Consider the following 23462-nt stretch of genomic DNA (forward strand, 5'->3'; position numbering starts at 1 on the left):
ACGGGCTTGGGTAGACTTCATAACGCGCATTTCACTTTCGCAGATCGGGAAATGTGTCCAGATAGATTGCTTGGGTACATTGATTCAGTCCATAGCAGCTGGCTGTACTATATGGAAGGAGGGTATAAAGGGTGAAGCTGGCAGGGGAGCGACTTGGGAGCATGAACGCGCGACGTGTCGATGAGGTGAGAAGGGGTGACGCGGAATTGAGCTCTGTTCTGATCTGCAAGTGTTGCGTGCAAATGCATTTGATAAGTCGATTTACGTATCTTATGAGCAGGGTTACAACTACGATAACCTCTTCTCCAAGCCCGGGCCATTGGCCCAGGGAATGATGAAAAGATATTTAGATCCAACAAGTGGAAAGTGCCAAAGAATGCGCCTGTCAATGACCCGAAGGCCGTTGAACAAACTGTTCCGCCGCGCTGTGCAATGCAGGGACCAATCTGTGGTGGGCCGCCTTCATGAGCGCAGCCACCCAAACAAGGTAAGTATGAAGAAGAAAGAAAAGAGGAGGAAGACCGCGGGCGGCGGGCTGGTTAAATACCCCCAGGTCACATGCCAAGTGCTTAGCGAGAGGAAGGGGTCTTGGTCATGTGATCTTCATCCTTGGCATATATGGTCACCTGACTATCACTACTGTGACAGCTCACCTTCTCTGTATGCTCTGCTAAGGGTTTACGGGGGGAAGGACAGATACGAGCTTTGATAGTGTCTGTGCCTTGCATCCTGAAATCTATAGATTCGGCCGATCAGATCCACGTGTGGCAGAAGCATTATTGGGTTGAGGGTTGAATTTTCAATAATTGGGCCTCCTTGTTTACCCGTCCCAAGTGGACTCTGTGCAAGCTCGTGTGGAGCCTCTCCTATTATTTTCCACGGATGGGTACCAACTCTGTACAGTGGTCCTCGCGAGCAACCATGGTCTAACTCTGATTCCGACACGTTTTTATTTTATTTCCCCCCGTTTTGGCTTCCATAGTTTCCTGCGCACGTTGGTACATTTCGCCGATACATATTGGCTGCCTGTCGGACTGATATACCAGGCAAATCACACGGAGTAGCCTTCTCCATATCTTGTTCAAGATGAATCCACCGCGGTCTCACGTAGCGATGGTGTGCGCATCTTCATTAAAGTGTGCCATGGTTAGGGGGAGGCTCGATAACAAGTCTAGTAGACGCTAGAAGAGACGGAGGACCTCGGAGGAGAGCTTAGACGGGGAGAAAGTTTCAACCAGGAAGAGTATTGGGGCCCCCTCAGGCACACCGCAAGAACAAATTCTTGTCTGGTGTCCGTGTTTTCGCCCTTGGCAAGCGATTCCGTCGCCTTGAGGACGGGATCTTCGCGCGATGATGCGATCCATCCGGTTCTCTATCCACGGATGGGTCCTACGGGATGACTCTAGTCGGTGGTCCTGCGGGCATCTCCGCTCTACAGATGTGGATGGAGTAGGTAAACAAATACGGAGCACGGAGTACATCTGCACATACATCACGTAGTATGTATGTACATATTCCGTAACAGGCCACCACCTGAAGCGCAATGACAATTGGATAAGCACCCTGGCAGGTCGCATGGCAGCTGCAGGACCAGAAATCCTGACAGCGAAACCGCCAGCCAAAGAGATCGACGGGGGCACTGGCCATTCATCGACCTCAGTCCCGGGGTCGGCAACTCGTGACTTGGAGACCGCGACAGCACGAAAGAGGCAGGATTGGCAAATCCAAGTCTTGGCCTCAACGGGTGGAAAAGGGGCAGGCCGATGAAGCAATTGGAGGGCGGGATACGGAGTGGATCGGTCGTATGGGCTATCATTACTGGAAAAGTTTCGGTTGCAGTCTGGCTCTGGTAGGGTCGTCTCCTGATCGACCTGATAGCCACGACCTGTTGTGAGTCAGATATCTCAAACTGCAGAACTATGGTCGAAAAACAAAAACAAAAACAAAAAAACGATCGAACAGCTTTGCGAGAGGAGCTGAACCATGGGAAGACACGAAACAAAGGGAATAGTTGGGCGCTAGATGAAGCATAGGTCGTATAGGAGTAGGGCTGGCCAGCCACCGATGGGAGATGGCTTAAGACACGGGACCACCAAGTGGGTCGCAACCGTACTTTGAGCGTTAGCCCGAACATCTAGAAGAAATTGGTCCAGTAGCTGCCTCTAGGAGAGAAAAAGGGGGCTGTTAATTAGGGGCAATTTCGGATTTTTTTTTTTTACTTCTTACGGATAGTATTGATAGTGGGGTCTGATTTACAGTACGGCCGATGTAAACAATCATACCGATATTGTAGGGTAGAACTCTGTAACTTCAGAGTTGTAGACGAGATGAGACTCGGTCGAGTTGATCCCAGTCGAGGGAAGGAATACGGAGTACGGAGTACGAAATACTACTTACAACCCCTCCTCGTATCACGTCAAAAGAATGAGCTTTTGGTGTGGATGGTGTCAGAACCGTGCGGAAAGATAGGACCGTTAGAGAAGTACATCATGGGATCCTGGGCGCGATATCGTGGGCGCCAATGCGAGCTGATCCATGATACGTCCTCGATAGGGCACAACATGGGGTGATGACGCGCACGAAGAAGGAGGGGGTTGTGCAACTGGCGTTGGTTGGCCACGAGGGTTCGCACGCCACTGGGATAGCGGCTGGTCATGGGGTTGCTGGATTACACCTTTATTGTAAGAAGAGTCGATATCGGGACAAAAGGCAGATAGGTTGAGTTGGATCGCCAGTAAAATGCGGGCACCAGTCCAGTATCCCAGTATCCCAGTTGCATCAAGGCTGGATCGGCACCTTGAGAACGATTCCGACAGGTGGGCGACCTCACCCTGGCTGATCAGCACTGCAGAATGAGAAAAGGCAAACCCGCTGGACCAGAGTTGGAACCGGCCCAGCACCTCAGAAAAGGTCCTTTATTTTGCCTCTCTCTCCTCGTCCCCCTCCTTGAAGATTGAAGGGTATGATGCCTTGCGGGAGGGATGTACATAGCAGGTACATATCAGTTGACGGTATTGAAGTATGTAACGTGACATGCTCGTACTGGAGTCACCCCCTGGAACTGTGTAACTTGGGAGAGAATCTACGGGTGGTCCATACTCCAATCGCCCCGGTGACCCAGGCTGAAAGGACCTAGGTACGGAGTATCCAGGTATCATGATATGTCGAAAGGCAAGTTACAGGAAAATTCAAAGTACAGAGAACAATGAGAAGTTAATCAATTTCCGGAAAGTCTGGAAATTAGGGTAATAATATAATAATAATATAATAATAATAATAATAATAAATTTCAAATTTCAGAGGGCAACAAAGCCCGTTAATTTGCACGGGAGGGAACCCGAGCTGTACGGGCAAATTAGGGGGGAACGTTCAATGCATGGCCGATCTCTCTCGGTGGTGTGATGCCGGGGCACTCGTCCAATAGGGGAGATATCTACTCTGGACAGCGTAGACAGTACGGAGTACACTCGTGATGATATACCCATGGATATCTGTAATCTACTCCGTAGAGAGTGTCAACTAAATACTGTATTTTATATACTCTGTACATTGTACTCTGTATACGGAGTACTCTGTACGTATCCAAGTACCCAAGTATCTAAGGAGTACCCCTGTTACCTAACTAAGCGCCAGGACCCACTGGTCTGGGCTCCCTGCAGCTCTTTTCCCCTTTGGTTGCTCCCCTCCCCCCATCGCTCTTTTTTTCTCGCCCTTCCCTCCCTTTTTCTTTCCTCTTCTTCTTTTTCTCTTCCAAAGCAAAATACCCCCCCTTTTTCCTACGTCGTTGTGATACCCGAGCTCTTTTGTAGCTCTTATTTCTTTGCTTTCAAGATACCCCGATACCCCCAAACTCGCCGTTTCTTCGAAGCTCTGCTTCTTTAATCTCGATACCCCCAACCACTTCGGTTTAATTATTTCTTTTAATCATGTCTGACGTCCAGAAGCCTGTCGAGGAGACCCCCGCGGTCGTCCCCGCTGTTGAGACTCCCGCCGTTGAGGCTGCTGTTGAGGCTCCCAAGGAGACCACTGAGGAGACTCCTGCTGCTGCCCCCGTTGAGGAGACTGCCGCCGCTGAGACCACTGAGGCTACTGAATCCGCTAAGGAGGAGGCCAAGGAGGAGATCAAGCCCGCTACTGAGGGTACTCTCGGTCACAAGGCCCCCGGTCTCGTCAAGTAAGCTCCCGAGTTCTTTGTTTACTTCGCGACAACGTGCGCATCGAGCTTGCAACTGACCTTTTTTTTTCTCTTTGCGCAGGGGTTTCCGCTTCTCCAAGCGTTTCTTCTACTTCACCGAGGAGGCCACTGAGGCCAAGAACCTGGCCGTTTTCCAGCAGAACGAGAAGGCCGCCGTCGCCAACCCCACTGTCGCCTGGGCCACCCAGACCGGAAAGGGTCTTCTGTTCTTCACCAAGCGCGCCGAGGACAAGGCCACTCCCGCCGGTATCTTCAACCTCGCCGAGGTCACCGATATCACCAAGGAGAGCTCCAACGAGTTCATTTTCAAGGTCGCCGGCCAGAAGCACACCTTCCAGGCCTCCAGCGCCGCTGAGCGCGATAGCTGGGTCCTTGCTCTCGAGTCCAAGGCTACCGAGGCCAAGGCCGAAAAGGAGAACATCACCTCCGGCGAGGGCTACAAGGCTGAGCTTGAGAAGCTGACCAAGCCCGCCGTTGCCGTTGCTGCCGCCAAGAAGCCCGTTGAGGAGACCACCGAGGAGACCCCCGCTGAGGAGGCCAAGCCCGCCGAGGAGAAGAAGGAGGAGAAGGCCGCTACCAAGAGCCGCTCCCAGTCTCGCAAGCGCTCCAGCATCTTCGGCTCCCTCCTAGGCAAGAAGGAGGAGGCCCCCGCCAAGGAGGAGGCTAAGGAAGAGACTGCTGAGGAGACCAAGGCCGCTGAGCCCATCGCCGAATCTGCTGCTGAGCCCACTACTGAGGCTGTTGCTGAGCCTGCCGTTGCTGCCACTGAGACCACCGAGGCCGCCCCTGAGGTCCCCGCTAAGGACGAGGCCAAGCCTGAGGAGACCAAGCCCGTTGAGGAGAAGAAGGAGGAGAAGAAGGCTAAGCGCGCTTCCATCTTCGGCAGCCTGTTCAACAAGGTCTCTTCCCCTTCCCAGGAGAAGTCCGAGAAGGAGGCCACTGCCGTCCCCGCTGAGGAGAACGCCGTTGCCAGCACCGCTCCCCAGCTCGAGAACCCCGTCGAGGAGGCTGATGTCAAGCCCATTGAGGCTGAGGCCGTGACTGCCCCTGCTGAGGCTGAGGCTGCCAAGGATGTCGCCGCTGCCCCCGAGACTCCTGCCGAGACTGCCACCACCCCCAAGGACAAGCGTCGTTCTTCTTTCTTCGGTGCCTTCGGCAAGAAGGAGAAGAAGGATACCTCCGACAACGAGGCCACCGATGGTGAGACCAAGGAGGCCAAGAAGGAGAAGTCCAACAAGCTCGGCGGTCTGTTCCGCAAGCCCAGCAAGGCTGTGAAGCTTGACAAGGAGACCCCCGCTGCCGAGGCCGAGACCAAGGCTGAGGAGACCAAGGAGGCCGCCGAGGAGACCCCTGCTGCCGTTACCGAGGAGACTCCCGCTGCCACTGAGGCTACCCAGGCTGCTGAGCCCGCCGCTGAGGAGGCCAAGAACGTCAACGTTGCTGCCGCCACCCCTGTCCAGGCTGCTGCTTGAACTTCGTCCTCGCGACACGTCGAGTTTGAGCGATGGTGGGACATGACCTCTACATCGCCAGCTCTTAATCGTCCTGATGGGCTCGGTTACCCCGCGCCCTGAAGGTGCAAATACGGCTTTATACCAATTGTCTTTACAGTTTTTTGTTCAGTATTTATTTTTGTTCCTCGCCACTGTCATCCTTCCTATCACCATTGTCTTACTGCCTCGTGAGCTTCGTGGTATGAAGGGTGTCAATGAGATACCCGCTGTCGCCGTTTTTTTTTATTTAATTTCCTTATACCAAAAAAGCCCCCCAATAATCCGCCTCGGCGCTTTCACCGACGCCGTTCATTCCTTTTAACGACATGCGTCCCGCAATCGAATTTCGATTCACGACTTGTTGACGCGTTACGTGGTGCGTCTCCCGACTAGATTGATACCACTCTGCCTTTGTCCGGTTCTGTGCGTTCTGATATTCGTGCTCGATACCCTAAGGGGAGGAAAGGTTGCTGTCATTTTTGCGAGGGTTTCATGATTTCCGGTTTATCGCTGGTGTCTTTACGCTGCTCCTCCAAATTGCTTGCCCCTTTACTTGTTGTCTGCCGATGTTCCCGGCTTCCGGGGTTTATTTTGAATACTTCGGGATGTGGGCACATATTGCGATAGGTAATACTTAATAGAATCTACTTTGCTTTCAAATTTTGCATTTCATCAATCTACCTGTAAACTTCGTAGAAAGCTTATATGCTTCAGCCGGTGAACGATGGGTCAAGCTGCGTTGGGTGGATCTGAGCCGCTGCAAAGCATAATGCACGACACAGTCTCCATCAAGATGCGCTGGCGATGGGGTCGTTGCAAGTACTAGTCTGTACATCATCTCATGAACGGCACGTCTCCACTTCCCGCTGGGCGTTATATGCGAGAGAACCTGTCTTCCAGGCCATTCCTCCAACACCCAATCTAGCCGGGGAAGAGAATCTCCAAGCCCTGGCCCTCAAACAAACAAATCAACATTGATCCCAGCTTCATTGAGCGCAGCAGCCAGCCTGCCCTTGAAAGAGCTATCTCACCGTTTGCATTTGTAATCTAAATTATTTTTGGCCGGTTACCTTGTTTCCTCTGGCTCCTGCGGCGGCGGGAGATAGGTCGGGGTTTGCGTGGCCTTCAAAGCTGGGTTGCAGGGCGGATGCAGCCATACTACTAGTAATGAAAGACTCGATCTCGGTGACTCGGACGGTTAGAATAAAGCTGGTTGTACTAGTAAGGCACGCAACAGTTCATTCAACTTCAAGTTGGAATGTACATAAAACTGAATTGATTTAAACGTTCCAACGTCCCAACTTGAAGGCAACTTGAAGGCTAGTGTTTCAAGTTATCGGAGTTCATGATGGATATTTTAAGTTCCTATCTAGCTCTGGAGGTAGTAGGTCACATAGTAATAATATATACCTACCTCGGTAATAGGCATGATCCCATCTCACTGGCCCCTAATGGCCTGGGAATTTCATGCCCAGATGTCATTGCCATGTAATGCCGCGGCCGCTCCCTCGAAGATGAGAGAACCGCTTCAACGAGTTGCGAAATGTCTAATATGAATATCGATGTATACTACTACTAGCACTAGTATGTTTAGAATCGACTTCAGCATTGAAATGAGATGATGAGTTATAGGTAGGCCTATCCTGCCCTGCAGATTGTCTAGCATCAGCCTTCCTCGATTCCCTCCTATATTCATATCTTACTACAACTTGGCTGCTATTTCGTCACAAAAAAACTTTACCATGCAAGGCGAATTGAAGGACATTTCCAATTCCCCAAAGCAGAATGTGTCCATCCCCCTCCACGACCTAGCTTGGAATGAGTGGACGATGCCTCGGCTTCCCACCTTTAGAGCAGCAACACAGCAACTAGCCGGCTCAGGTCATCATGGCATCGTCGGTGCTACTGGGTCGAGTAGAGGGGGACCTGGACCTAGCCAGACACTCCGCGATAACTCGCACAGCCCTGGAGGCCCTGACAGAAGATCCTTCAAGAACACAGAAGATATGCGTGAGAGTTATCGACGTGGTCCAAGACTCGATCCTCAAGTTTTCCAAGGTTTGGGACTAGAACCGCGGATGAGGGGTTAAGTATCAAGGTTGATTTCAAAATACTTGCGAGTAAATTCAAGGTTTCCACTGTTTACTGAATACTATTCAACAGTTCGGTCTTGTACAGAATGCTCCAGCTCCGTCAACTTTTGACTTACAAGTGGCACCGTATGAAAGAATTGCACCTGCCTACTAACTTAAGTAGTACTAGTTACTACTGAGATACTAGTAGTAGTAGCCCTAGAGGTATTCCATAGTATTAATGGATAATTGTAGAGGAGGGATTGGTGCTGCTTGCCCGTTGGCAGGTGACATCAATTTCAGCCTCATGTTCAAGGCTTTTATCATAATCCATGGATGGGGCGGTTATATATCTAGTAGGGGCTTCCTAACATACCTAGGTACACTGTATCTACAAATTGATCTGATATGCTTACACACCTCTCAACTCTAATGGATCTAGTCAGACCGGGCCGGACGTGAAACACGGGCAGCCAGTCGCTGATTTTTGGACCTCGGCGGCCGGCCGCCAAGGGCGCGCGGTTCGAATGCGAACCCCGTTTCACCCGGTGGATCCCAGGTATGGACATACGAAGTTAGCGAAAAAGGAGCTAGGCGTTGTTTGATTTCGGAAGGCTCAAGCGACATGGCTAAAAAAAATTAATTGATGGCTGGTGGGGGAGGAGAAGAATGGGAATGAGTGATCATCAATCTACGGATAGGACGGGTAGGATAGTATCCCGGAGTACTTAAGATGAATCACAGCGGTTGAGCCGGGATCGAATTTCCGTCCTATCATCTGGTCGAGAATAGACGGTCAGGGTTATAGAATGCAACCCTTGATGATTTCAGATGCAGATTGATTTTGGGACGATCTCTGTGGAGGACTGGGACAAAGTCAATTTTTTTTTTTCACGCCCTTCGGCAAGGCTAGTATCAAAAGAGAAATCGAAGGGGTACACGGGCCACGGACACAGCCCGGCGCGGGGACAGGATTGGGAAAAGATCGGTGGAGTCTGTACTCCATCGAGAGTCGTCGAGTCGAGTCGGAAACGAGGGTTTTGCTCCGAGGGTCATCCGCCGGGTTTTTACCTTGAGGCTAGGCGTTTTGTATGGAGTATGGACTACGTAGTTGAGTGAGATTATCGGGCAACCGTTTGGGAAGAGAGAGTTGGATTAATAATACTGCCAGGACGAAAACACGAGCCTGGGCGTGGTCTTGTCGCAAATACGGAGTACATCCCATATGTACTATTCAGGCAGACGTCATGCACGGATAAGAGGATCCGCAGAGGAGCAGATCGCGGTTTTGAGTCCAGGCCACCATCATGATCAATATCAGGGGCCTAGGAATTTCTCTTCAAACGATGTGGAGGACGTGTGGATGCCTGGGACATGCCAGGTAAAGGGCGTAGATTGGTCAATTGGCGGAGATGGAGGAGAGGGGAGGGGGAGGCTCAGTGGGGAGGTACTTCAAGATACTTTGATGGTGGAGTGGAAGGTACCTCATAAGGTGGGAAACGTCAGCCAAAGACACCTTAAAGAAGGGCGATCCAATGTACCTCCTCCGTACTGGTTGTACTTGCAGTGTAGCCTCCTGTGGGTCTCACCTAAGGCAATGCATCCAATGGAAGGAGGGTCCACTCGAATCTGAACCAATCACAATGCTGTCATCGAGTGTGACTCACACCCCGTGACCTGTACCAGGCCTCAGCCCCAACCAGGCATGATCTCTGATTGGTCAACCGGACATTCGGCGCACACAGCCAAATTGGTCGACCGCTTAAGAAGTGCCTGAATTCCCCCATCGATGCCTGCCTTCTTCTTTTTTCTTCCATCCCTCGTGATTTATTCATCCATCAACAAACTACATTATCCACTCTTGACATCATCTTCAAATTTTCACCATTCTGCCTACACTGAAACATCATTTTGACTCTCCGATCCAAAATGGCCGCTTTCTAAGCGACTCGTCTCGACAGTCTCCGTCTTTCTCACAAGAGACAGACATCATTGATCCCACGGGAACTTCGTCTTTTATCTCCTCTCAACAACCTTCTACCCCGACCGACTTTACGTCGTTCACCACGGATAACTTCCAGCAACCATGGCTTCCCACGCCCCCGCCCCATCTGCCACAGGCCTCCAGTTCGAACAACAACAGCAACAACAACAGTGCGTTAGAGGACTTCGTACTCTATCCCGCTCCGCAAGCTCCAGCTCCTCGTCCGCAGCCTCAACCCAGAGCCTCGCGTGCGCCCGTACCCTCGAGTACTGCCCTTAAGCCGTCTGCCCTCCAGCCCTTTCTGGCGCAGAACAACCCTCGAAGACATTCCTTCAGTCTGCAGTTGCATCGTCACCTCCAGCAACAACAGTTCTCTGGTTCTCCCCCTCAGGACCCCAGAGTGACCCAGCTTGCCCGGTCTCCTTCCTACTGGTCTCACCCCAACTTGAAGCGCTCCCCGCACTACCAAGCGGCTTCCGTGCCTTCATACTCGCCTCACAACCACCCTTCCGCTCCCACTTTCCACGCCGGAAACTTTGATATCTCTACATTCGAGAAAACGAAACAACACATCCTGGCATCCCGCCGCAATATGTCCGCTCCAAACTTCACCGACGACGACCTCTTCGGGTTCCCCTCTACCGGCATTCATACCGGCATGGGTTCTCCTCTCGATCTCAGCCAACTGGGCCACGAGACCGATGCCTTTTCCCCCGTCGCACCCACGGGTACCATCTCGCCCAAGGATCTGATGTTTGACGCATCTATGCCTCCTTCCAGCACTTTCACCGACCTGAGCACTCCTCCCTACGACTCGCCTGCGACTTTCAGCCAGAACCCTTCCCCGCTCTTCACTGATGTGGATTACATGGGCCAGGAGGACTGGGCCCCACTCTTCCACGACGCTTCCTCCGGGGGCAACGTGTTTGACGCCCAGTTCGATGTTGCTGCTGCTCTTGCTGCGAAGCCTGAGCCTATGTCGCCTGCTCCCAAGCGCGTGACATCTGTCAAGTCCTCGCCCATTCCCGCCACTGGCCACACCAAGCACTCCAGTGTTTCTGGCATCAGCCGCTCGCGCAAGGAGCTGTCGCCCGTCGATTTTGACCCGGCCGACCCTATTGCCGCGAAGCGTGCTCGTAACACTGAAGCCGCCCGCAAGTCTCGTGCCAAGAAGATGGAGCGTCAAGCTTCTGCCGAGCGCACCATCAGTGATCTGCGCAAGCAGATCTCTGACCGTGACGAGACTATCGCCAAGCTTCAGGCTCAGCTCCGTATCCAGGAGAAGTTCCAGTGAAAAAAAAAAAAACCACGGACATTCTAAAAGCTCTTTGCCATTCCTTTGACCCGAACGTGTGTTTCGTTTCGTGATATTATATTGTGTTTATTTTTTTCTTATATCCGGCAAAATCGGTTTGATGGGCGCGGGGGTTAATGGGTAAAGCCTATTTCCCCGACGTCTCCACGAGATGCCAGAGCCTTGCCTCTTTGGATCTCTCAAAAGTTCGACATGACCCGAGACGTCATTGTTATATTTGCTTTAATTCCTTTCTCCTAATATGTTTTTCTTAATTGTTTCAGCCGGTTCTGATTGTCTCCCCCGCTTCAGCGAGTGGATTGACTCGTGGCTCTTGCTATTATTTGATTAGCTTTAATTTGAAATTGAGTTTTCTCTTTCACCTTGTCCTGAAGTAATACCTATGCACTAGAGATCAGTAATAGTAACTTAATACCTTGCTCCATTTGTGGCCTTCATGCCTGTACCAAATTTGCGAATATCGAGCTTGTCTATATCTCGTCCAACATAGTAATGGCCGAGTTCTCCTTCACTGAATCCTTATACTTCCGAGTCTCTCTTTGTATACACCCCAGTGCTAACAGCATGATAGCCTTTCTTGCCCACCCTCGCCGTCAAGTCACTCCGCCACTGCTCACCACGCATTAACCTCTCCACAGCCCCGACAAACGTATATTTCGGATCCCACCCCAACTCAGCAACAGCCTTACTAGAATCATATACCCGATCAATCCTCGCGAGATGCTTCCATCCCCTCTCCCTAAAGACCGAATCAACACCAGGTGAAACCTTACTCACCACCTCCGCAGGACTCCGACTCAAAGCATCAAGCGTACCCTCATCACGACCGAACGGCGGCGGCGCACTAATGATATACTTCCCCCACCGAATCCCCCTCGCCTTCCGCATAGCACAAACCGCCGCCCCAACAATATCCTCAATATCAACCCTCCGATACGCCAATTCCAACACCTTCAGATTCTCATCACCCATAGCCGCCCGCCTATCCTCATCATCATCTGCCTCGGGGAAGAAACGACTCGTACGCAGGACAACCACAGGCATCCCGCTCGCCCGCTGCATCAATGCGCACACCTCCTCCGCCGCAATTTTCGTCACGCCGTAGATATTCTTCGGCACAGGAACGACATCCTCGTCGATCCAGGCCGCCGGATATCCAGGCTTAGGACTCAACGCCATACCAAAGGCACTAGTCGTGCTGAAGAAGACGAAGCTCCCGATTCGATCGACAAAGCGCGATGATTCTTCCAGTAGGATCAGCGTGCCGGTGATATTTGTCGAAATGAATTCTTCCTGGCTGTGGCTGCCGATGTGTGGCTTGTGCAGCGTTGCAGCGTGTAGGACGTGCTTGATGGCATTTGAGGCGAAGATCGATGCAATAAAGGGCCTGTCGGTGATAGAGCCTACCAGCGTCGTTGTTGGTGAGGGGAGAATGTCGATGCCGAGGGGTTTGTAGCCTAGGGATGGTAGACTGAGCATCAAAGCTGCGCCGAGATGACCTGATGAGCCGGTGACAAGGACGTCAAAGGGCGACTCGGTCGACATCTCTGTTTCTGTTTCTGTTTCGGTGCGTGAATGCGAGTGTGTTTCAAAGGCTTGGTGGTATGAGACTGTCCCTACGGGGGTGGGCTGGGACCATGCGAGAGCCATAAAATATTCCACCGGCGCCTCGAGGTCGAGTTTTAGAGAGACATTGGCCTTGAATCCAAATCGCGTGTAGAATTTCGGGTTACCCAATACGACACAGCCGGCCGCATGCTGGCTTTGAAGATCTGCCAGCGCTCGTTCCACTAGTAATGACCCGATGCCATTTCCTTGATGGCGGGGTAAGACGGAGACTGGCCCGATTCCGTGCCAATCTTGACTGCTGTCGGAGATTTTCACTGGTGAGGCGGCGATATGGCCCACGATTTCGTGGGTGGTTTCATCTTCTGCGACAAGCGAGATTGAGAGTTGGTTTGTGGCGCGGAGGTCGTGGATTATGAATTGCTCTGTGGACTTTGAATTTGGATTTTTGCTATATGAGAATGCTGCCGTCGTAACTTGAGTGATTGCTGATATGTCGGTTTTAGTTTCAGGTCGAACTTGAACTTGAATTGGCGATGCGTTTGTCATTTTGTTGGTCTGGTCGAACGTGTGTTTGTTGTGCCCTGAGACGTTATTTGAGGACCTTCACTGTTGATTTCAGGTGGTATGGAAAAAATTTTCAAGATGTCTCAGCGGCTATAAGAATGTATAGGAATGCACAGACTTTCAATTTCTAAGAAGCTCATTTTAAAGATGACTCATGGCAAGTCATTCTGCAGACCCCATACAGTAGTACTATCTCGGGGAGTCGGGGCGCAAATAGTATCCGATACAAGTAATTAGGGCAACACTTGGGAAGTTGAACAGGTACTAGTATATAATAACCATTGACCTGATAAGAACATTGATTTGAAAATTTAAAAAATTACTGGCTTTAATAATTACCTAAAACAAGCAATGATAAACGGCTATAGACCATAGTAAATTATAAGACACTCAGGTGAATAATAACTATTGAGACTACGAGTACTTAGAATCACCGAGGAGTCAACTGTTCATCATTGGAATAGAAAATGCTACATTATCTCATAATTTTATTTCGTCTGTCACTACTAGACAGTGAATTCCTCCAAGTTATGGAAAGCTCAGCTCAGACTTGCCTTTTGCACCCTCATGAACCGCCAACCCTCCGAACCATGTTTCTCTCCCATTTATTTCAACCTGCGAGAGAACGCTCACACGCGTTTGCCAAAACCGACCCGAGCTACACGCCGTCTTGAGACTGCTGTTACTCTGGGAGAGTCAAGACGGGAGTTCGTGCGAGCGAGGACTCACATAGGAAGAAATGTGAACAAGAGAGGATGGGCGAGGGATGGGGTCTCAGAAGTATCTGATTCCATGGTTTGTCATCATCGCTGGCTGGGTTGGGTCTTTTTACAGACCGGGAAGTCTCGAGGACATGCGTGAATAGATTAAGGACGATCGAGGAAATGGAGGAGTGGGGTATCAAGGAGAAAGAAAGTATATAGACGGGAAAGGAGATTCAACTCAGCGCATCGGTACCTTTTGTCCGACCTTTCTCCATTTTCGCAGTTCTCGCACCAAATTGAATAGCCCTCTTCTTCTCACGCGCAACCTGCTGCATGCCCAGTCGAAGCGCTACAAGACGGAGAGACATCTTCTCCGCATCAATACCAGCTGTTATTCCAGCTTGATCTTCACCATTGCTGGCAACAGGCTCCGCAAGACCAAATCCGCATTTCTCCCAGACCGGCATGCGGAGCGTCCACGCAACAAAGTCCTCGTCTAGAAATGGGAACCGGGTTTCACGGCCCCAGTGAGATAGAACTCGATCATCACGGCCGAGATTGCGCTGTCCAAGTCTGCTGACATCGAGATGAATCTCAGCGATAAGTCCCCCAAAGCCGTTGCGGTTGAAAGAGACACCGTGGCGACCATATCCCGCAAAGAGTTCGTCAGCACCGAGGCCAGAGAGAAGAACGCGTGCAGAGGTTGTGTAGGTGTCTTCTGATGGCATGCTAGGATCCGAGGACGAGGTGTAGCATACGCCTTGACCGCGTGATGCGAAGTACAAGGCACATGCGATAGACAGATCCATTTCGGTGTTGTGCGGTCTCATGAGACGCTTGACTTGATCTCGGTGTGCGATGGTTTCGGTATAGGGGATATTGATGGCGATGAAACGCCAGTTGCGCCCTGGACATGTCCTTTGGAGTTCGTTAAAAGCCGAACGGCCAGTCATCCGATCGGGGCATGCCTCGTAAATCGAGAAGGGACTTGGGGGAAATGAAGATGAAGATTGGTGGTTTGAGTTAGCAGCAGCAGCAGCTACTCGTGGATTTTCAAAAGCGACGTTGAGCAAGTCGATGGGCTCATCGAGTGGAATAATGTCGTGTGAGAGCCTGGCAAGGAGAGTGCAGTCAAGTCCACCTGAGAAGAGAACTGCGATCTTGGCACTTTCGCCCTTGACGTAGTTTGGAGGCTCGGGCACATTTTCAACTCGGAGAGCCAGTGATCGATGAAGCCTTGACTCAAGGTCTATGATAGCTTCGGTGTCCAAGGTTAATGACGGAGGTTGTGTATCTGGAATAGACATGTTCATTGGCGGTATTGGGCTTTTCTGTGATATTGTCAGCTGCCATTGTATCCACGGTGAGATTTCAAGACTAACAAGATGTCCCTCTGGGGGTGAGGATTCAGAACTCCAGGGCAGGGTCTCAATATTATATCTTCCACTGAAAGCTGAAAGCGGATCTTGCTGTGCTTCAAGGTCGATCATATATAGACCACTGGTGCCAACCTCTTCAAAAGACGTAGATGAAGATCCATCGCACAGGCTGCAAATCTTCAGAGCTCCATCCTCATCTAAGCCCTGTAGGAGAGATCTCCGGCCGAGACAATCTCTGCTAAAGAAGACCCGTGAATTGATCGCATCGTAGAACACAAAAGCAAAGGGCCCGGTTATACTTGCAACAGCATCAACCATGCCACCAAGGGCCTTCTTACGATCACAGCTCACGGCATTCAAAAACAATTTGAAGACCTGCTGTGTATCATTGCCTTGGACCCGCTCGCCGGAAATCTTCCATGCTTCCCCATTCCAGCAAAGTACTGACTCTGTGGCGGGGTCTACGAGTGGCTGGTTGTAAATATGGTCACCTCGCAACGCGAGGACCGTCGATATGAATGTGAGATGGTGGAACAGGGGCTGCGACAATCCATCTTGTGCCGTGATTCCCTTCTGCACCGTATGCTTTTGGCAACTGTCGGGACCTCGTTTTCGGAGCAGAGTGTTAGTCTCCTCTGTCGGTGGCGCGGATTTTTTCGATATCGAAAAAAAAGATCCCACACATGATTGGGGAAGCGCCTGCAATGGAGGCAGGGAGGTGTGTTTGTCGTGGTGGACTTTTCCTTTTTGATGCCGCCCGCGATTCTTAGTCATCTTTAGTATACTGCAAGTTTGTCTTGAAGCAGTATTTATCGACAATAGGACAATCAGCTTAAATAAAAAGAGAGATATAACAGAGTGTGAGCGAGTGTGAGAATGATACAAATTCCAGACGATTACTAAATATCAAAATAACCTATAGTTGATCCATAGTGTACTACTAGTAGTACATATTACCCTAATGCCACGGAGCTGGACCGACCTCGGCCCAATGATGATCCGCCCATCAACAGTGAGCCTCAACTCCCCCACGCGTCCCTTCGAGATCGCCCTGAACCTGTTGTCGAGGTCTGCATGCCGAATTTAGCTTATGTCGACCACAGAGCCCTCGGCCTCCCCGCCTTTAGGGAAGGGGGACGGTCAACCCGCCCCGGAGGCGTCCCAGTCCCCTACCCCCCATGCCCCCAACCGACCTCCCCGAGATTCAGATGGAGGCACAGCTTGAGCCCTCGAAGGAGAGCCCAGAACAGAACGACGAGAACACAGAATCACCTGCAAACCCCAGCCACTCTCATAATACGAATGATTCAAAGGATGACTCGACAAAGGTTACAGACTCGCCTGGCCTAGTCCCGCCTCAGCCGGACCCGCTGGCGAGACAAATGGAAGGGTTATCAGTGTCAGCAAAGAATGTGTCGGAGTCTGCGCCTGCACCTGTATCCCAAGCGAATACTCCCCCTCCACCTCCTCCTCCCGAAAAAGACGATGCCTACATGAACTCCACAGCCCCCTTGGCCCTCACAATACCGCCAGCAAACGATCCAAGCTCCACTCCAAGCTCCGAGAAAGAGCTCCCAGACGTACCTGGAGATAGTGATCCAGAGTTGGAGAAAGCTAGAAAGAGCGATGAGTCTCGGGATGATGATAACAGCTCACAGCCGGAGATTCAGAGTATTATGGGTCAATTCCAGGACCCCGCGCGAGCTACTGATCAACAGGAGATACAGGAGATCATGTCTCCCCGGCTAGGGCTTGCCGACCAATTTCGTGGCCACCAACATCACTTTCCACCTCGCAAGTCAAGTCTAGAATCTACGCAGCCCACGTCGACTGGATCTACGGCTGCTTCACCACCGAGCCTTAACCACACCTCACCCGCATCTCAGCATCATCATACACCCGGCGGCCACGATGAACCGCCCGCAATGAGGCGACAGTCATCTTCTTCAACGGTTCCACCTCCACCAGAGCCCGAGCCCGACCAGAGGTTTGATTTTCATCGCTTCCTGGAGCAACTGCGTCACCGGACGGCTGATCCAGTGGCCAAATTCCTGCGATCGTTCCTGATGGAATTCGGAAAGAGACAGTGGATGGTTCATGAGCAAGTCAAAATCATCAGTGATTTTTTGGCTTTCATCACGAATAAAATGGCCATGTGTGAGGTGTGGCGTGATGTGTCGGACAGCGAATTTGATAACGCCAAGGAGGGTATGGAGAAGCTCGTCATGAACCGCCTGTACTCCCAAACTTTTGCACCGGCGATCCCCGCCCCACCTACCATTCCAAGAAGTGCTAGCCGCAGTCGACGAAGAGAAATCGAGAGGGCCCATGGTCCTTGGCGGCGTGGTCAACACCAGGAGGATATTGAGCGGGATGATATCTTGGCGCAGAAGATTCGCATATACAGTTGGGTTAGCGAGGAGCACCTGGATATACCAGTTGTGAGCGGTAGTGGGCGTCGATTCTTGAACCTTGCTCAACAAGGTAGGTGGTGATGTGGTTTCCCAACCCGATCTGAGGTGATTTCTAACCGAATCCAGAAATACTAAAAATTAATGGCTACCGAGCACCACGGGATAAGGTCATCTGCATTTTGAATTGCTGCAAGGTCATTTTTGGCCTTTTGAAGAACTCTAAAAAGGCCGACACCTCGGCCGATTCCTTCGTTCCGCTCCTTATTTACGTGGTCTTGCATGCGAATCCCGACCATTTGGTCTCTAATATCCAATACATCCTGCGATTCCGCAACCAAGAAAAGCTTGGCGGAGAGGCTGGATACTATCTTTCGTCCTGGTAAGCACATACGGCATCTTTTTTCCGTTCCGAATACTTCAGTGGCTAATATTCATCGCAGTCCGGAGCCGTCCAGTTTATTGAAACGCTAGACCGCACAAGTCTCACCGTCAGCGACGAAGAATTCGAGCGCCACGTCGAAGCAGCAGTTCTGGCAATTGCAGAGAAGAATCGCGAGCATGAATCCATGCACGAAAAGCCCTTGAACCAACCCACGACCTCGCGCACCCCTCCCCAGTCTGGCCCTCCCCAGCCCGGGCCGAGCCGTAAAGATGCAAATCAATCCAGCGACGATGATACATCTGCACCGGTCGCTGGACTATTAAGAACCATCCAAAAGCCCCTCTCCACAATCGGCCGCATGTTCTCAGATGAATCTGATGTCGGGGTCCCTCAAGATCGGCCTCTTCAGCCAGCCACTACCCCTCAACCAGCTCCCGCGCCGCCTCGTCTCACACCGAATGTCTATCAGCCCCCGCGCTCCAGTAGCGAAGGGAGACGATCCGGCGACGAGCGTCCATTCCCGCAAGAAGGCGCAAAGAAGAACCTGACCCGCGTCCTCGACGCCCAAGACGCAGCCGCTCGCCAAGCTAGTGCAGAAGACGCCGAGGCACGGCGCATCCAGCGCGCTGAACATAATAATGTTGTCGAAACGCTGTCAAACATGTTTCCCAACTTAGACCGCGATGTCATTGAGGATGTGGTGAAGATGAAGGAGGGAAGGTGAGTTACCGAATTGCACTGGCGTAGATGATATTAATCAGTTACTAACCTCCCTAACAGAGTCGGTCTGGCCGTCGACGCATGTCTCGCTCTCAGCACTGAGTAGTATATAGAACAGAACTCCTTAACGAAGCCCCTTTGAATCACACAAAGTGGAGAACGAGCACTGGGATAATTTATGATTCTGATTGACACGACATGTTGTAGCTCTTTTCTTTCTTTCTCGTCCCCTCTTGTTTCTTTCGGAAAATTTTCCCTTTAATCCTGTACGGATGTCCTCCTCACTTCCCTCTGAGGGACATGGCTTCTCTCCTGGCCTCCACGGATGCAGCTTTCCAACTCTTCTTGACGAGAATTTACGACTTTCTTTTGCGTACCTATAAATATAATGTAATTATGAAGAGTTCACTAGTGCTATTAACAGCGTCATGTACGGAGCACCATGTTCTATGAATGATATGTAGCTACTATGACAATGTACAAGAAAATATGTAAAAGATCCGCCCAAAATGCAATTTAGCTCAGAACCCCGCCCAATAGATTGGTTGAATCGGAAAACGAGCAAAATATGAAGAGAGCCAAAGAGGCCATCTGATCTTGAAAGATCTCAAGCAGCCATCGTTAACACGTACCTGGATGAAGAGCAGGTTAGATCAAGTTCGCATGGAAATCCAACGTCTCCAGGCAGCGGATTAAAACTTACGAGGTGATGCAATCCATCCTCTCAGTCGTTAGCTTCAAGCTAACAGTCAACAGTTCGCGAGCGATGCGAGGTTCTTTCTCCTGCAATTCCTTCCACCGCTCATCACTCAATGACCAAGCAATACACTCGTGTTCCGCCTTCACCGTCGCCGTGCGGCGCGTATCACTGAAGAACGGCAGCTCGCCGCAGGGCCGGCCCGCGACGACAAGTTCAAAGTACCGGCCTTGTGGAAGATCGTACTCGCAGCGCAACATGCCTGATTCGAGGAGGTAGAAGGCGCGCGGAATGTCGCCTTCGTGGTACAGGATTGCGCCGGTGGGGAAGGATTCGCGCGAGAAGTAGGCGCAGGCGGGGAACCAGAAATCTTCATTTTGGGTCGAGAGGCCTTGGAAGGTTTGGAGGAGGAGGGGGAGGGGTTGGCGCATTGTGGACCAGGCTGGGGCTGCCATGAAGGTTGCTTCTTGTTCATGTTCGCGGATTGTAGTTGTTGCGACTCGTTGCAGGTACTGGCCTCGAGGGGAGCTGACGATGTTGTCTGCGAGGCTGGGCCGGGGGAGAGATGGGACGGAGACGGGGATCGGGACTTGGAGGCTGTTATCGTTGTTGGGATCGGGGGTGCCGGTGCGTGTGCTAAGGAGGGCTTCTTGGCGGCTGTAAAAGACTTTCAGGTAACCGTTCTCGCAGAATTCGAGGGCTGAGTTTAGGTCTTCGAAGATTGGTACGCCCGAGTCGGACTCGAACAAACCCACGTTCTGTAGACTTTTGCCGACTTCGCCCTCGATATCGAGGCCGGAGATGGTCGTCTGGACATTGCGTTTGCGTAGAACACGATTGATGCGTGTGAAGGCCTCGGCTGCCGAGAAGTCCAATCCATAGACCCGGGAGAAGTCTAGAATCAGGTTGCGGATCGGTTGTTGCTGGAAGGCTTCCTCCTCTATTAGTCCTCGCATGGTGTTTTCTACATTCACGATCGTGCCGAAGAAGAGATAACCGCCCAGTTTCATTATGAGCGTCTGTTGTCCAGCTTCATGCAAGAACTCTTGTTGAATAGGAGGGCGACGGACGGTCGAGCCTGCAATTTCTCCCGAGAAAGTTGCTCGAATGGCAGACTTGCGAGAGGTCTGTACCACAAAGTTGACGCAGGCCAGAATGATTCCAACCAAGATTCCCATCACGAAATCAACAGCCCCCATAGTGAGAACAATTATCACCACCTATACCAGTCAGTTGACTGTAGCTCTAGTGTTAGGAGGTGTGCGGAACATACCGTCAAGTATTCCAGACGCGACAATTTCCCCCATGTGTCTACCAATGCCTCCTCAAGTAACTCAATACCCAGAAGAAAAATCAGAGCACCGACAACCATAACAGGAATGTATCCTATGATCACTGGTCCCATGACCATGATTCCTGCGGTGGCTGCAGCCAGCATAAGTCCCGCCAAACGGGAGGATCCACCACTAGCAATAAACATCAAGCTGTTGGTGTACACAAGATAGTTCTGCTCGTGTCAGTTTTGTTGGCAGATAACATTGAAAGTCGGGGTAACCTACTTGAATACTCCCGGCAAATCCCGAGAGAGCATTGGTCACACCGTGTGCCATAAGCTCTCGGTCCACATTGAGATTGTCTTCTCCGGTCGAGATGCCAAGGGCTGGCACATTGATAGGCACATGAAGAACTCCGAAGAAGGTCAGAGCAAACATTGCCGGGATCGTGTCGGCAAAGGCAGTCCAGTTGACGGCAGAAAAGTCTAGTAAGAGATTAGTCAACTCGAAATTGCAATTGATAAAGACGCTGTATCGGCTCACCATAAAGAGTATAGAAGTGGTACCACGGATTGTTGGATGATGGTGCATCAAAGACCCATCCCTTCTGATGCAGAGTATCCATTGGGATACCTGCGCATAGGATAACGACATAAAACAAGCCCGCAACCGCCATGAAATAAGTGCCAACCAGGAATGTTGATCGAATAAAACGCTTCAAAATGAGGAGAGCAATTGCTAGAGACAAGGGTATAATCCAAAGTGGAAAAGTGTCGAGTTGAAAGAGCTTCTGTAAGGTAATGAGGTTGTAATCGAGGGAGCCGGACAAGCGGGCGGAGACCTCAACTCCGGTTGCAAGGAGGAAATAACCCACACCACCAATGCAGCCGATAAGGATATGACGAGGGAAGAATCCAATAAGCGAACCGAGCCCGCAAACGCCCATGAGAAAGAATACCAACCCTGTCAAGACGGAGCTGACCGAGAAAGCTAAAATGGTTGTCGCCAGCACTGACTGAGGGTTGTCATTGCCAATTCGGGCAAGAATGGTAAACGCCATCTGATGAAAGAATGGCACAACCTCAATCATCTCGCTTCCGATTCCTCCCTTGAAGATCGAGCCTCCACATGAGAATACCACCTGTGAGATGATGGTACTGACATAGAACATTGAGATTCCATCAGATCCAAGAGCTGCAAAAAGCGGCTCTCCCAGTGGGAATAGGATCATTCCGTAGGACAAAGCATCAAGAATGTTGAGGAGAAGACCTAACAGGACCGCGGGGATTAGACTGAAAGGATGAACGACTCCTTCTTGCCAAATCGCACGTCTATCCCAGGACTTTGGATTAAATAGTATCCTGGACCACTTGGCAACATTGGCCCTCCCCTTGATGAAGAACTTGGCTGGTCGTCGGGCTGTAAAGCCCTGATTCTCGATATCCTCGACTGCTCCATAACCATGGGGTGACCTGGATCGAGTTTTGGATAATAACGATGTTCTTTCCGAGTCTCGCGGCTCGGGTTCGTCTAGGATGGTCGGCAATGGCGGAAATGGTGTCTCTTCAATTGTTTTGGCATTTTCATCCACAAAATCCGGGTATGAACCACGCATCATATCGGTAAGAGCCGAAGATGAGGGAGAGAGATCTTTCGGGGCAGTTTCCAGATCAACAGATGTTTCTCCTAGTGTGGGCAAGGAACTGGCAATAGCATCCTGCGAGCCGCTGGGACCAGGTTGATGGTGTCGGTTTTGCTCCCGGAAGATATCTAGACCAGGCGGCAAGCTTGTTCGTCCCCGCGAGGGCTTTTTATTCAAGGATAGACCGTAGGTAGCCAGCTCCGCAGTCTGTTCCCGGAGACTATCTGTGGCATAGTGAGCCGGGTCTGGAGGAATTTTAAGTGGTCAGTAAATCGCTCGGGCGCATTGAGTGAAGACGGAAAAAAGACGTGGGGAGGGATCACCACAGTAATTAAGTCTTTTGGAAAGGGTTTTGAATGGAACATACCGGTGGGAGTATTGAAGGAACGATGAACAAAGGAGCGGCTTGGAGTACGTAGACTGGAGCTGTTATAACTTGAAGGCTCCATGCCGGCACCGGGGGAGCTGCCTAGGTTTGCGTTGGCGTGCTCCACCAGTGAGGAGGATTGGACGGAGAAGTCTGCATCGCGATCGAAACCCCAATTGCGATGTGATAGGGCCGATGCGCGGGAGTCACGACGAGCTCGTGGCTGTAGCACTCCCATCGTTGCCAGTTGCGCAACGGCCGGAGATGTGCCACAAAATTGGCAGATTATCGACGACAATCACGCTAGCGCATGCAGCGGCGTTAGAGGCGAAGGACGAATGACGCAACGGGAACGATCTGGGGTGGCTCAAGGCTCAACGGGCCATTGGTAAATCTCTTGAGCGCGTTGCGCTAGAGTGGGAAGTGCGGTCAATAAAAGAACGGTAGATGGATATCGTGGATCCGATGGATTATCAGGGAAATTAGCAAACGAAGTGAATCATTTTGGTCTTTTGACTAAAGTTGGGGTCTTCCAAGGAAATTCTCGGCGATAACAGGCCGCTGTTATCACCTTATCACGAGCTAACCGCTTGCGGACGAGGTAAGGTGATCTCGCCCTTACCATAGGCTACCCCTATGGGTTACCTTATAGGTCACCTTAGGTCCAGACTTGAACACCAACTGCAACTAG

General features: G+C 51.2%; 6 protein-coding genes across 6 annotated transcripts; 3 read left to right on the forward strand and 3 right to left on the reverse strand.

Annotated features, from left to right (window-relative positions):
- Nucleotides 1–3926: 3926 nt before the first annotated feature.
- On the forward strand, nt 3927–5667 carry N7533_005480 (uncharacterized protein; the record flags this gene model as incomplete). Its single annotated transcript, XM_057102130.1, has 2 exons — nt 3927–4174; nt 4257–5667. The coding sequence occupies 2 exons, from the start codon at nt 3927–3929 to the stop codon at nt 5665–5667; spliced, it is 1659 nt and encodes a 552-aa protein (XP_056961760.1).
- A 3736-nt stretch (nt 5668–9403) lies between these two features.
- On the forward strand, nt 9404–11038 carry cpcA (amino acid starvation-responsive transcription factor GCN4; the record flags this gene model as incomplete). Its single annotated transcript, XM_057102131.1, has 2 exons — nt 9404–9418; nt 9722–11038. The coding sequence occupies 2 exons, from the start codon at nt 9404–9406 to the stop codon at nt 11036–11038; spliced, it is 1332 nt and encodes a 443-aa protein (XP_056961761.1).
- Nucleotides 11039–11578: 540 nt separating this feature from the next.
- Nucleotides 11579–13174, reverse strand: N7533_005482 (uncharacterized protein; the record flags this gene model as incomplete). Its single annotated transcript, XM_057102132.1, has 1 exon — nt 11579–13174. One exon carries the CDS (start codon nt 13172–13174, stop codon nt 11579–11581), a length of 1596 nt encoding a protein of 531 aa, XP_056961762.1.
- Nucleotides 13175–14129: 955 nt separating this feature from the next.
- Nucleotides 14130–16049, reverse strand: N7533_005483 (asparagine synthetase domain-containing protein; the record flags this gene model as incomplete). The annotated part of the gene is made up of 1 exon (XM_057102133.1): nt 14130–16049. The coding sequence occupies one exon, from the start codon at nt 16047–16049 to the stop codon at nt 14130–14132; it is 1920 nt and encodes a 639-aa protein (XP_056961763.1).
- Nucleotides 16050–16453: 404 nt separating this feature from the next.
- Nucleotides 16454–18897, forward strand: N7533_005484 (guanine nucleotide exchange factor VPS9; the record flags this gene model as incomplete). Its single annotated transcript, XM_057102134.1, has 4 exons — nt 16454–17759; nt 17816–18068; nt 18171–18791; nt 18852–18897. 4 exons carry the CDS (start codon nt 16454–16456, stop codon nt 18895–18897), a joined length of 2226 nt encoding a protein of 741 aa, XP_056961764.1.
- Nucleotides 18898–19398: 501 nt separating this feature from the next.
- N7533_005485 (sulfate transporter family protein) lies at nt 19399–23009 on the reverse strand (the record flags this gene model as incomplete). Its single annotated transcript, XM_057102135.1, has 6 exons — nt 19399–19423; nt 19495–20708; nt 20762–20995; nt 21048–21247; nt 21306–22649; nt 22772–23009. 6 exons carry the CDS (start codon nt 23007–23009, stop codon nt 19399–19401), a joined length of 3255 nt encoding a protein of 1084 aa, XP_056961765.1.
- Between the last annotated feature and the right edge of the window lie 453 nt (nt 23010–23462).

The sequence above is a fragment of the Penicillium manginii genome (assembly GCF_028828005.1).
Source record: "Penicillium manginii strain IBT 31320 chromosome Unknown utg000004l:1.0-7231830.0:1.0-7236170.0, whole genome shotgun sequence".
Taxonomy (NCBI): Eukaryota; Fungi; Ascomycota; class Eurotiomycetes; order Eurotiales; family Aspergillaceae; genus Penicillium; species Penicillium manginii.